Source organism: Mesoplodon densirostris, chromosome 16 (assembly GCF_025265405.1).
Source record: "Mesoplodon densirostris isolate mMesDen1 chromosome 16, mMesDen1 primary haplotype, whole genome shotgun sequence".
Taxonomy (NCBI): Eukaryota; Metazoa; Chordata; class Mammalia; order Artiodactyla; family Ziphiidae; genus Mesoplodon; species Mesoplodon densirostris.
The window spans coordinates 44810470-44823804 of NC_082676.1; the positions used below are offsets into that span (position 1 = coordinate 44810470).

The 13335-nt window shown below is 49.0% G+C and overlaps 1 protein-coding gene across 2 annotated transcripts; it reads right to left on the reverse strand.

The window, feature by feature from the left end:
- Window positions 1-2513: 2513 nt before the first annotated feature.
- Window positions 2514-10941, reverse strand: ZNF771 (zinc finger protein 771). 2 transcript variants are annotated; one of them, XM_060119855.1, is made up of 3 exons: window positions 10853-10941; window positions 10067-10216; window positions 2514-3567 (listed from the first exon to the last, which is right to left on the reverse strand). In XM_060119855.1, the coding sequence occupies exons 2-3, from the start codon at window positions 10205-10207 to the stop codon at window positions 2764-2766; spliced, it is 945 nt and encodes a 314-aa protein (XP_059975838.1). In that variant the 5' UTR covers window positions 10208-10216; window positions 10853-10941; the 3' UTR covers window positions 2514-2763. The 2 variants fall into 2 exon arrangements, with proteins under 2 accessions (XP_059975838.1, XP_059975837.1); XM_060119854.1 differs by lacking the exon at window positions 10853-10941 and adding an exon at window positions 10556-10629.
- Between the last annotated feature and the right edge of the window lie 2394 nt (window positions 10942-13335).

The window sequence follows — 13335 nt, forward strand, 5'->3', positions numbered from 1 at the left end:
CACTGCAGGGGGCATGGGTTCCATCCCTGGTCGGGGAACTAAGATCCCACATGCCACGCAGCCAAAAATAAATTAATTAATTAATTTAATTAAATGAAAATAATGTTATCTACCTAATAGGGTTGTAAGGTTTAAGTAAGTTATTCTAAGTAGAGTGCTTAGGACAGTGTAAGTTTGCAGTTGTCATTATCTGTTTGCTTTTTCAACTCAAAACTTTCAGGGGCCCAGAGCAGGAAATTTCAACAGTTAAGGCAGGCATGGGCCTTGTCCATCAGGACCCCAGCCCTGTGAGAGCTCTCTGCCCCTCTCCCTTGGCCCCCAGCACAAATCAGGGTCAGGTCTGTCTGATATGAAGCAGAACAGGGCTTCCTCTCTTTGGGGGCTTGGACCCCTTAGCCCCCTCCTTCTCTCCCAAGGCCAATTTGCTTGTTCCACTTCTACACCTGAAGATAGTGTTGGGTGTGTATGATTCACCCGATGTGTGACCCCAGGCACATCACTCTTTTCAGAGCTACCCAGGGAACTAGCAGCCTGCTTCCTTCACAGGGTGAAACCTGATTCCACATCAGTAAAATAAAGCATTTTCCTTTACTGGCCTCACTCCTCTTATTAATGACGTCACTTCCTCTTAACCGGTGACCTCTCTTACTTCCTAGGTAAAAGAGAATCCATCAGATTGGAACTGCTTTAGCTTTATCTTCCCAAACCCTCCTTTCCTCTGCCCACCATTGATAGCAGGAGCCTTATCTTATTGATCTCTTATTTCATCCTGTCTCCTTGATCAATTATCTCCTCTCTCCTCCGTATAATCAAAGTCTTTTCCTTTCCATTAACCCTTCCCATTAGCACATAAAGCATACTTGAGGGCCTCCCTGGTGGTGCAGTGGTTGAGGGTCTGCCTGCCGATGAAGGGGACACGGGTTCGTGCCCCGGTCCGGGAGGATCCCACATGCCACAGAGCTGCTGGGCCCGTGAGCCATGGCTGCTGAGCCTGCGCGTCCGTCCGGAGCCTGTGCTCCGCAACGGGAGAGGCCACAGCAGTGAGAAGCCCTCGTACCGCAAAAAGGAAAAAAAAAAAAAAAAAAAGCATACTTGAGTCTCTTTGCTATTGACAAGACAAAACCAACAGAACTCCAGCTACTTCCCTCATGCTTTTCACAGCCAAACCTCTTGAAATGGAGCTACACCGATCCACTCTGCTTCTTCTCTCATTTCTACCCTAACCAACTAAACGCTGGCTTTCACCCCCCACCCCTCCACTGAAACTGTTCTCATCACTTTCCCTGAATTCATACACAGTGGACACCACAGCAGCATCTGACTGAGCTAAGTTTCCTCCATAAAACACTTTCCTCTAGATTTCCCAGACAAGACACTTCTGCTTTTCGACTTCTGGCTATTCTGTCACAGACTCAAGTTCTCTACTACCCTCTTCTGGATGTGGTGCCATGCCCTCCAGACCTGATATCCCCAAGGCGTTACTTCCAATTACCTCCCTGACCCGTCCACATTTACTTCACACTCAATGTGTCCAGATTGGGGTGTAACAATTGTTGCCACTTCAACTCTGGTCCTGCTCCTCATCCTGTGTCCCCATCTCAATGACACTGCCTACGGTCACCCAAGCTGAGGAATGAAATAAGCCCCATCTCTCCTTTCCCCACATCCACTTTAACTCCTATTAATTCTAGCTGAATAACATGCCATATGCCTCCCTCTCCTCTAATCACTCAAGGCTTCTTTGTGGCCTTGGAACCTTTAACCTGGCTTCCAGGGTCCTTAGTGGTCTGTCTCCTGCCAACGTCCTTGCTTGTTGTCCCTGCCTTCCACCCCAGAGGACACCTGCAAGCTCTAACAACTCTGGCATGCAGGTTCAGGGGTTCTCTCCATACGTCCCCAACCCCAACTCTCTTGACCTTAAGACCAGCTTAAATGCCACCTCTGAGAAGAGCCTCTCTAAACTCCAAGATTGCACTGAAGACCTCTCCTATCCAGCAACTTCCCCATCAGAGTTCCAATGACAAGGGACTGCACTTGCCTGTGTACTTGTCCCCACTGTGCCATTCACTGGCTGTCAGTACCTATTTACTCATCTGCAGAAATGGAGGTAAAAGTTACCTCACTTTGGGATGCTTTGAGGATGGAAATGAACTAATAATAATGTAGCACTGAAGTTCTTTAACCTAGTGCTAAAGTTTCCACTATTGCTTCTCTTTACTAGACCAAGTTCCATGAGGTTCATGCCGGCTCACTCAAAGCTCTGCAGAATGCAGTGCCTGTTGATCACAAATGCGCTAAATTTATGGACCCTTCTAGGCATGAGGTCATGGAGACATAACCAAGGGCCAAGCGTGGAATGACTCCACACACACACAAAACCAGTTCCTGTAACACTTTTGGGCTTATAGCCCCTCTTGACTCCATGACAATTCACCTAAATCACCTAAGCCTGGAGAGACCCCCAACTTTCCTAATTCACACCCCACCCACCTCATTCACAGGCACGGGTGGGGTGAGGATATAATACTTTATTCACTCTAACAAGGGCCGAGAGGATGTAATGAGGGGGAGGTGGGCGCGTTTCCAGGAACCCCGGTAGGGGATCCTCCCTGTCTCCCAGTTCCAGGGCAACCAGGCCCGCCGTCCCACCCTATCTGAGACGCAGGTGGCGGGGCGGGGAGTTGTCCAGGTTAACGCAGCCCCAGGTCGGGATACTAGCGTGCCCCTCCCCAGCTCGCACCCCGCGGAGACAAGAATGGCGGTTCAACTGCCCTCACAATCTGGGCAGCGCTCAGTGGCAGTGGCTCCGGCGGGTAGCTTGAAGTCCCGGCCGCAGCCCGCGCAGATATAGAGACGGCGCCGCATGTGCGCGCGACGGTGGCGGATGAAGTGCGAGCTGAGGCGGAAGCGCCGGCCGCACTCGGCACATGGGTAGGGCCGCTCGCCTGTGTGCGTGCGCGCATGCTCCGCCAGGTTGGAGCGGTGGCCGAAGCCGCGGCCGCACACGGCGCAGCGATGCGGCTTCTCGCCCGTGTGCACGCGCCGGTGCTTGGCCAGCGCCGAGCTCTGAGCGAAGCGCGTGCCGCAGTCGGCGCATGCGTACGGCCGCTCGCCCGTGTGCGTGCGTCGGTGGCGCGCCAGACACGAACTGCCGCCGAAGGCGCGTCCGCAGTCCGGGCACGAGTACGGCTTCTCGCCCGTGTGCACGCGCAGGTGCTGTGCGTAGTTGGAGCTCTGCGCGAAGCGGCGGCCGCATTGTGCGCATGCGTAAGGCTTCTCGCCCGTGTGGCGCCGCCGGTGCTGCCGCAGGTTCGAGGCGGCCGAGAAGCGCTTGTCGCATTCTGGGCATTCGTAAGGCCTCTCGCCCGTATGCGTGCGGCTGTGTTTGGTCAGCGCCGACTTCTGCGAGAAGCGCCGGCCGCACTCGGTGCACGCAAAGGGCCGCTCGCCCGTGTGTATGCGGACGTGCTTGGCCAATGTGGAGCGGCGCGCAAAGGCACGGCCGCAGTCCCGGCACGCGTGTGGGCGCGCCGGGTCCGCCGACGGCGCTGGCGCCTCGCTCGGGACCTGCGGGGAGAGGGGGGATAGGGGAAAGGTCAGCCCTGACCGAGAGGCTCGGGAGCCAGAGACCTGGGGCTCTGCCGGCTGCAGCCTCTACGTCCCCCGTTTGTACAGTAGGAAAAGCCACGGGGTGCGCCTCTCAGGACGGTTGTGCGCGTTAAATGAGATTAACATAAACGCACATATCACAATGCCTAGTGTAATTCTAACTATTCTTTATTAATTCATCCAGTATTTATTGAACGCGTACAATGTGCCAGACTCTGTTCTAGGAACTGGGGATTCAACATTAAATTTTTTTAAAAATTCCTAGTTTCAGGAAGAATGGATAAGGAGTGCTGGTATTGGAGGGGGTGCTGCAAATTTAAATAGGGTTGAGGAACCTCGCTGATGTCACATGAGCGAAGACCTAAGGAGGTGAGACAGCAGGTTCCAGAGGGAAAAGCAAGGCCCTGAGGCAGGAGTTTTCCTGTTATAGGAATGGCCAGAAAAGAGTAATCCATGGAGTGGTCCTGAAGGGGATATCTTAGCATAGGGCCTTGCATGTGAATGAGGTGAGGACTCAATAGAGATGTTAGACGGTTTTGAGCAAGGAGGGGAACAGATTAGACTCGTATTTTAAAAGGTTTCAGGGGCTTCCCTGGTGGTGCAGTGGTTAAGAATCCGCCTGCCAATGCAGGGGACACGGGTTCAAGCCCTGGTCCGGGAAGATTCCACAAGCTGCAGTTAAGCCTGTGAGCCACAGCTACTGAGCCCACATGCCTGGAGCCCGTGCTCCGCAACAAGAGAAGCCCACGCACCACAACAAACAGTAGCCCCCGCTCGCCACAACTAGAAAAAGTCCATGTGCAGCAACAGAGAACCAACGCGGCCAAAAAAAAAAAAAGAATGAAGGAGGGGAGGGGGCAGGAACCCAGTGAGGAGGCTACTGTACTGCAAGCCAGAGAAGACAGTGGCTTGGACCCAGGTGACAAAGTTGGGAAGTGAAGGTGGTGAGAAGTGGTCTGCTTCTGGATATATTCTGCAGTTTGAGACAGCAAATTTGATAGATTAGACATGAGGTGTAAAGAAAGGAGTAAAAATGACTCCAAGGATTTTGAGCTTAGCAACTGCACAGGTGAAGTTGCCATCTACAGAGCTGAGGGTGGAGGGAGGCACAAGCTGGTACCTACTATCCGTTTCTGATCTTATCTGCAGTTCTCCTTGACACATCTGGAGCTCAGGAGAGAGGCCCAGGCTGGAGATGTTAATTGGGAAGACATCAGCGTGGAGGTCGTTTTTAAAGCATTGAGACTGGATGAGTTCGCCCAAGGAATAGGCAGAGAGAAATGGGGGTGGCAAGACGAAAAGCAGCCAGCAAAGGAGACTGAGCAGAAGCAGCCAGTGAGGTAAGAGACCCAGGAGAGCAAGGTGTCTTAGAAACCAGGCCACCATCAAGTCCAGGCTCTCTAATAAACTTTCAAGAGCAAGCACCTATCATTTTTTAAGCTGCAAAAAAGGCAGCCAGGGTGAAACCCAAATACTATTCTGAGGCCTGAAATGAAAAAAATTCAAAAATAAGCCAGTTTCATGAGGTCTGGGCCTCTGGAGATAAAATCAGAAAAAGAAATGTTTTATAAGAGGCAGATGAAGGGAAAACAGTTTGTACTAACAGTAAAGAGGAATACTGAGGAAACATTGCTTCCTTCTTAGAAAAGAGAAGGCTCATCCTAGCAAAAGTGGGGTTGAATCTCTACTATGGACTAAGCAAATAGGATATTAATTCATGACCAAATGAAAAACCAGGCACATATTAAGGATAAGACAGTGTTAGCTTCTTTCTCCCCATATTCCATCTCCACCAAGTGGTTATCACTATTCTTCTTTTATAGATAAGGAAACGGGTTAAGAGAGGGTAAGTGACAACTAGGGAGTAGCGAGGCCTCTTCTTTCTGAAGTTGTAAGGAGGGCACCTTCAGGGCCTTCAAGATCCTTTGTTAGAAAGACAGTAGCTTTTTGGTAACCACCTCAGAAATTGGAAAACAAGGCAGTTTGGGAAACTGGTCACCAGCCAAGGGAACTCTGGCTTAAATACTATTATCACGATAATGATAATAGTGATAACATTACAGTGTAAAGATTCGGCAGCGCTGTGTTATGTACATTATTGTATTAAATCTTCCTGTCACGCTCCCTTGAGCCAGGCGTTATCTTTTGAGAAAACTGAGCTCAGAGAGATTAAATTCACAGAGCCAGTGGGAGTCAGGACTGACCTTAGAGCTCTCACCCTTAACCAGTAGGCTACACTGCTTCCCTGCACACACAGCACGAAGATGTGACAGCGGCTGGACTCCAAGTGCCTGGCACTCTCCAAGAGGGATTCAAGGTTAAAATACAACTTGATACTTTAAATCAAGAAACTCCCCACAGCAAATTCGGCACAGTCTGAATTCAAGGTCACACTTTCCAGTCTTGCCCTGGTTTTGACATCTATTGGGTTTATTTCATCACGTCAGCCATCGTGGAGAGAATTTTTCTCATTATATCTATATTTTTCTGGCCCGTTTTTCTTTGGCACCCTTCTTTAAGGTGACTTTGACCAGCCTGAGGACTTCCTTATGCTGGATTCACTATCTTGTGAAAAAGAAATTCTTCACACAAGTACCTTTGGTATCTCCAGCTCCAGGAGGAGGGGCCTTGGGTGCCCTAGGAAGAATCTTGGTAAGAGAGGCTGAGTCTAGCTCATTAAGACCCCAGGCAAGTCCCTCCCTTCCCCTGCCTCACTGAACCAAGGAAGGCAAGGGAGGCTAGGTGAGATCAATATTTCCCGACTTGAGGTATGCACATCACAGAATGCAAGAGGATTCTAAGTGTTATGTAGGCTAACTCTTAGCTTACTATGATCATTATGTATTTATTTTCATGGATATTAGAAAAACAACAGATCACATGAAACCCACAATTTCATCAGTATTATTGCTCAGATGAGGGGAAATTTATTTAACAAAACAATGTGAATCTATCTGAAGAAGAGCATTAAATAAATGAGCAAACAGGTAAGTGACTGAAGCTTGGCAAATGCCAGACTTACATGCCTTTTAAATTCTACAGCTGTTAGATTTAAAAATTAGAATACAGGGTATCTGCACTAGAACATGAGGGTACTAGGGGGATACATGTAGTATAAGAATATGATAATCCAAGTATTTAAAGTTAGTGATTTTGGGACTTCCCTGGTGGCGCAGTGGTTAAGAATCTGCCTGCCAATGCAGGGGACACAGGTTTGAGCCCTGGTCCAGGAAGATCCCACATGCCATGGAGCAACTAAGCCCGTGCGCCACAACTACTGAGCCAGTGCTCTAGAGCCCAGAAGCCACAACTACTGAGCCCACGTGCCACAACTATTGAAGCCCGTGTGCCTAGAGCCCGTGCTCCGCAACAAGGAAGCCACCGCAATGAGAAGCCCGTGCACTGCAACGAAGAGTAGCCCCGCTCACCACAACTAGAGAAAGCCTGAGTGCAGCAACAAAGACCCAATGCAGCCAAAAAATAAATAAATTTATTTTAAAAATAAATAAATAAAAATAAAAAATAAAGTTAGTGATTTTGTCTTCCTGCTTAAGGTGTTTTTGTTTTTGTCTTAAACCAGAGCAAACATTCCAGGTTTTTCCTCAGCCATTACTTTTCTAATTAATAACAATAACTACCATTTACTGAGCACTCACTATGCCAGGAAGTGCGGTAAGTGCTTTCCACCCATGTTCTTATTTTAAATTCTCACAACCCTTTGGGTTAGGCTGTATTAGCACCATTTTAAAATAAGGATATAAGACTCAGAAGTAAGTGACTACCAAGGTCCTACAGCTAATCCCTCGGCAGGGTCAGGGTTTACACTGGAAGTCTGTCATTGTCTAAAACACCTCTTCTCTCATAGAATGATGCAATTCTATCTCACTGACAAGTTTAAGGTTACCTACACAGTTTGTCTCCCTCACCCGGACTTTTTTAGCTGTCAGAATCTCCCTTCTTTTGAGTACAGAGTATAAAATACAATCCCTATCCTCTCCCTCATTGCTAAAGGAAGTGTGGTCCACAGACCAGCAGCATCACTGGAAACTTGTTAGAAATACAGAATCTCAAGTCCCCCCCATACCTACTGGATCAAACTTCAGTTTAACAAGATCCCCAAGTGATATGGACACATGTTAAAAATGAAGAAACCTGATCTAGGAGATGCACTACTCCCAGGGAAAGCAGGTGGGAAAGGTGAAGAGGGTTTTACAGGCTGAAAGACCACATGGGCAAAGTCTTCGAGGTGAGAAGGGTCAGGTGTGTTTGAAGCTGGGGCATGGGATGGGTGCTGAGTGACTAGAGATGAAGCCATGAGGTCAGACGATGAAGACCTTTGAATGCCAGGCGCAGGAGCTGAGGGAAACAGAATACCACTCAAGGTTTAATTTTAAGCAGGGAGAGACAGGCCTGGATGTACATAGAGCCCTCTGAGAAAACCCGTCTATTCATTAAAGATAGTATGGATTTTAATAGGCAGTGAGAGAATACTCCAGCTACTGAGTGCAGCATAATTAAGGCCTGTTCTGGACAATGACCTGCCATGGGACTGGGTGAGAGCTAAGAGTCACAGAATGTTGACACTAGAAGGAGCTTTGGAGACCACTATTTCATAGAAACCGAGACTCAGGGAGACCACACAGCAAGTTGATGAGCTATCTTGTGGGCACAGTGCTAAATCTTTGTGGGATGTGTGTGTGTAACTCTCATTTCCACCCTCCTCCAAATCCAATCACCCACATGATACTTAGACTGGATTTCAAGGATCTTACTTTCATTATCTCATTTTATAGATGAAAAAGCTGTCGAGGCAAAACTGGTAAATAGTGGTTAGGATTTGAGCCAATGCTTTTAACCGCTACACGATACCATTTAGAGTCTAGCTCTACAGCCTTCTCATGACTAGCCATGCCTACATCCACCCTTCCCATCCTTAGCTCCATCCAGTCCAATCAATGTTCCCCAAAACCCCCTTATTTCCATCTTCTCTCCCCTGCTGCCGCTACCTTAGAGCAGGCTACCAGCCATACCTGACCTGGTCTCCCCGCAGCAGCCCACGATTCTTCTAAATAGAAAATCTGATCATGTCTCTCCTCTGATTTGAGGCTTCTGATGGTACCGCATAACCTAACAGAGTATGTCCAAATTCCTAACCTGGCTTTCAACACCTTTTACTCTCTGGCCCTGCCTACTTCTCTGGCCTTATCTTCTCTGAGCATTTGCTTTTGTTGTTTCCTCATCCTGGAATGCCCTTCCTCCTCCTCCATTTGCCAAATTCCCACTAAGTTTTCAAGGCCCACGTCAAAGTCATTTCCATGAAGCCTTCCCCACTGCCTTGAGTTATTTGCCCTCAATTCTCTGTCTAGGCCTCCACATTCTAGGTTTCCCTGTTCACTCCCAGCCTCAGGATTCAGCCCAGAAAGGCCCCGATAAAAATGAGTAGAAAAATCTCCAGGAGGATGACCTAGCCTGAACTTTAGGGAGAAGAATGAATAATAGCAGCAAATACTTACATAGTGTTTATTATGTGCCAGACACAGTTCTAACTCTTTACACGTATTAACTCATTTAATCCTCCCAACCCCAAGAAGTAGGTGCTATTATGATTTCCCTTGTACCAGTGAGGAAACTGAGGCACAAAGAGGTGAAACTTGCCTAAGGTGACACAGCTGGTAAGTGATAGAGTTGGAAGTCTACCCTAAACTCTGGAGTCTGAGTTCTTAACTTATAGGCCAAAGGTGGAGACCAGGGGATTCACAGGGCCGGAAGAGGCAGGCTGAGCTAGGAGGATGGGCCAAGGAGGCCTGAGAAAACAGAACTAAACGGGCCACGGCAGTGAAAGCGCGGAGTCCTAACCACTGGACCGCCTGGGAATTCCCTAAATAGTTATTTTGACTGGAAGAGGAGGCCACAGCAGCCAGCCCCCTCCCCCTAGGGCCCACCACACCCACTAGGGGGCAGCAGAACTTTCTTTTTCTGGGAACTGGCGCCTGTGCAGGAAGAAATCAGAGGGAGCCTGGGCCCACAAATCTGGCCCAGGAGTCCTCCAGCTGGACTCAGGGCTGCTCTGGCTGTGGGTGGGAGTCCTGTAGGGTTTTGGGAAGTAGAACTATACCTAGTGGCAGTTAGGGTCTCTAATGGGTAAATCTAACTCATATTTTGATCTCCTTAAAACTCCTCTCTTTAAACCTTCAACACCCTTGTCAGTCTAACCCTGCTAGACATCAAGCTCCACGAGGAACCGAGGAGAGCGTTTACTCTCCAGCACCCAGCACAGAGCCTGGCACAGTAGGCGTGACATCTGTATGATGGCAGCATGGACTGTGGGACGGAAGGATGGGTGGCCAACCCTGAGAGTCAAGGGCAAGTAGGGACAGGATCCCTGGATTCTGTCTGAGGGAGGCTGGACCTGCACCAGGTTTAGGGGCGACGGGACCCCAGGGTGTGGGACACGTACCTCCTTGTTGTCCATGGGGATCTTGAGTTTCACCACTTCATACTTCTCTTCACCCTCATCCTCCTCACCCTTCACCAGCAGCACCATCTCTTCTTGCATCTCCTCCTCCTCCTCCTCCTCTGTCTGCTGTTCACCGGGCATCTTGGTGTCCTGGGGCAGGGAGCTGAGTCAGAAGCTCAGGACCCGCCCCCCCACCATGGCCCACACAAGGCGGTGCAGCCGTGGCTTCTCCTGTGATCTTCTGACCTTCTTCCCTCTATCCCAGCCCGGCCCTAGGCCCCAGCCCTATCCCGGGACCAGCTCGGAAGACTCTCGTTCACCCCTCATCCCGGCATTCAAGGCCCTGAACACTTCGAATCTCTAGCCCCAGTGAGTCACCACCCTCCCCGCGCTGAGTCACTCCCCGGTGCCTGGGTCCGCGGCCCGGAGCTCTAGGGCACGGGCTGGAGGCAGTATCGGGGCGGAGACCCTGAGGGGGTGCGCACTCACCAGCCGCAGGTTCAGGCGCTCGCGCTGCCCCAGGCCAGGGCGCCGGGCGGTTGGGCACTCTGCGACGCCGCGACTCCGGGGGCGGGGCGTAGGCGGGGCCTCGGTGACGACTGACCATTGGTCAGAATACCTAACCCCGCCCCTAGGGGAGGGGCCAGAGGACCCAGGCGTCCGGCCCAAACTGCCCCGGGAGGGTGGCGAGCCCACACCCAGTGCCTTCCGCTCAACCCCGACTCCCAAAGACCCCGGGCTGCACTACTCGGTGTTCAAGGTCCTCACAGTCCGGTAGTGACCTACCTTAAATGCTCGTCTCCTGCGGCCGGCTCGGAGATCTCAGCTGCGGCCAAGCGCGTCTGCTCCGCCCGAAATAGGCCACGTGCGCTCCCGCCCCTTCCTGGGCCTCTCGCTGGCGCCCCGCCTGGAGGGCGGACCCTGTTGCCTCCTCACCTCTTCTCTTCCCTCTTTTTGCCTCTTCTCCCATCTTTTCTCCTTTCGCAGCGTCGCCTTCACGGTCTCCTGGTCTCTGGGATATCTTGCTCCTTGAATACATACTTAACCAACAGCCACCCAAGCAACCGCTGCTGTTTGTTGCGTGGTGTGCCTCTTATGCGCCATCGTTATGCTAAGCCTTTTGCACAGTCTGATCTCGATCCGCACAAAGGTGGGTCCATTTCACAGATGAGCTAATTGAAATTTACAGATGAGCTAATTGAAGCTAACTGACTTGCCTAAGTTACACAGTAAGTGTTGTCACAGCATCCCCAGCAACCCAGTAGCCTAGGTGGAAAATTATAGCACACGGACCAGATCCAGTCCACAGAAGTATCTTGTTTGGCTCTCAAGTTTAAAAGTTAACTTCAAAAGAAGCACGAGAGGTCTTTTACAAAATTTAATTTCCAACATTTAAAAATTGAGATATTTCATGTAAAGATCTGTATTTTCCCACTTCTCTTGAAAAAGATACCTAATTCTCCCAATTTATGAATGGGGCAACGAAGATTCAGAAATGATGAAAGAGAAATTACATTCAGTAAGTGCTTACAATCCCTAGTTGTCTCTTTACAACAACCCTGTGGGGATCAGTCATATTACCTTCCTTTGACAAATGAGGGAACTAAAAGCTTAAGTAATTTGCTCAAAGTCACATAGCTGGTAAGTAGCCAATTCCAAACCTCATGCTCTTCCTGTTGCACCAAATTCTCTCTCAGAAATGAGGTTACATGAGGAAATTGGTAGCAGAGCCCAGAACATAATTTGGATGTTGGGATTACATCTGGTCAAAGTTTTGCTCTTCCTCAGAGCTGGGAAAAGGGGGTAAATGAGTGTGATACTCACCCTCAGGATCCCGAAAACCACTTTGATTGTGTTAATTCTCTCATCAAATATTTATTGAACCCTACTATGTGCCTGGCACTATTCTAGCTATTGGAGATGCAGTAGTGAACAAAAGAGACAAAAATCTTAGCTACCATGGCACTTCTCAAGGTGTAAAAAATGTCAACAAGTAAATAAGATAATTTCAGGTAAGGATAGGTGTAAGAAGGAAATAGGGCCAGATGATGCAACAGGGAGTGGCTATGGTTGGGAGCTTCTTTAATGTGGGCAGGGAAGGCATCTCTTAGGATATAATATATGAGATGAAACTTGAATGATGAGAAAAAGCCGTTTGAAAATCTAGATGAATGTTCTAGACAGAACTACAGAGACTTTAAGGTGAGATTAAGCTTGGCATGTTTGAGGAAAAGAAAGAAGGCTTGTATGGCTAGTGAGTTAATGGAAATGTAGTGTGGGAGCTGGAGAAGAGGCAGGCAGGGCCAGATTATGGCAGGAACTCTAGCGAAAGGCAAGGCATGCTTCCCCTAACTCAGAGAATCAGTGAGGAGACTCAGCTGGGAGCAGCGAAAGTCCCTACTGGAAGGTCGTCCTACTGTGGGAGGACTTTGGAACAGATGCTTGCAAAAGGGAACGTGTACAAGTATCTATCTGGAATCAGAGCTAGTTCTTGTTCTTGAGAGTCTCACAGTCTAGTAAAGAAGGTGATTTAAAAATATATATGTATATGATATATATATATATATCATATACATATGAAAAGGAAACAATAGGTGTTCTGGCAACTCCCTGGAAGGGAGTGGATATTGGGTGCAGGCCTCACCAAAGAGATAAACGTAAAGGGCCTTCAAAGAAGAGTGGGAGTTTGCCAGATGGACGAAGAGGTAGCAGTTTGTGGGACTGTAAACTCTCGTGAAGAGCACATCATGTTCCAGGGACATCATTCACCAAAGTATTGAGTGAGCCTTATTGTGTGCCAGGCCCCTTTTAGGACTGGGCGGTAGAAAGTTGAATTTGGAAGTCTTTATCTTACTTTTCACTATTCTGCATTTCACTATTTGCCTTCAGCCTCATTAGAAGTTTACTTGAGTTCTTGAATCCCAAGGACTTGGTGCATAGAACATGCCATCCGCCATCCCATCTCCCACCTCCTCCTTTCTTGGCTTGTTCCAAATCATTCTTTACGTCTTAACATAATTGCCACTTCTTTGGAGAGGCTTTGAATCATGTGGGAGTCTCTCCTGCATGTCTGCTTCCTGCATAGTCTTTACCACGCTTGAAAATATTTGTTCAAAGTCTAGCTTCTGCGTAGAAACTGAGGGCAGAAACTTTGTCTTATTCATCTTTCTATGCCCAGTACCCAGCACACAGTAGGTAATGCTGTTGAGTGTCTCTTTATCCTAAAGAAGCTCTCGATGTGTTAAGGGAGCTTAACACATCAGATGAAG

Bases quoted from the DNA above. Each gene is read 5' to 3' on its own strand.
- ZNF771 (XM_060119855.1), bottom strand. From the start codon at position 10,207: ATGCCCGGTGAACAGCAGACAGAGGAGGAGGAGGAGGAGGAGATGCAA. The intron at 3,568-10,066 runs GTACGTGTCCCA...CTCTCCCCGCAG, and splicing joins TCCCCATGGACAACAAGGAG to GTCCCGAGCGAGGCGCCAGC.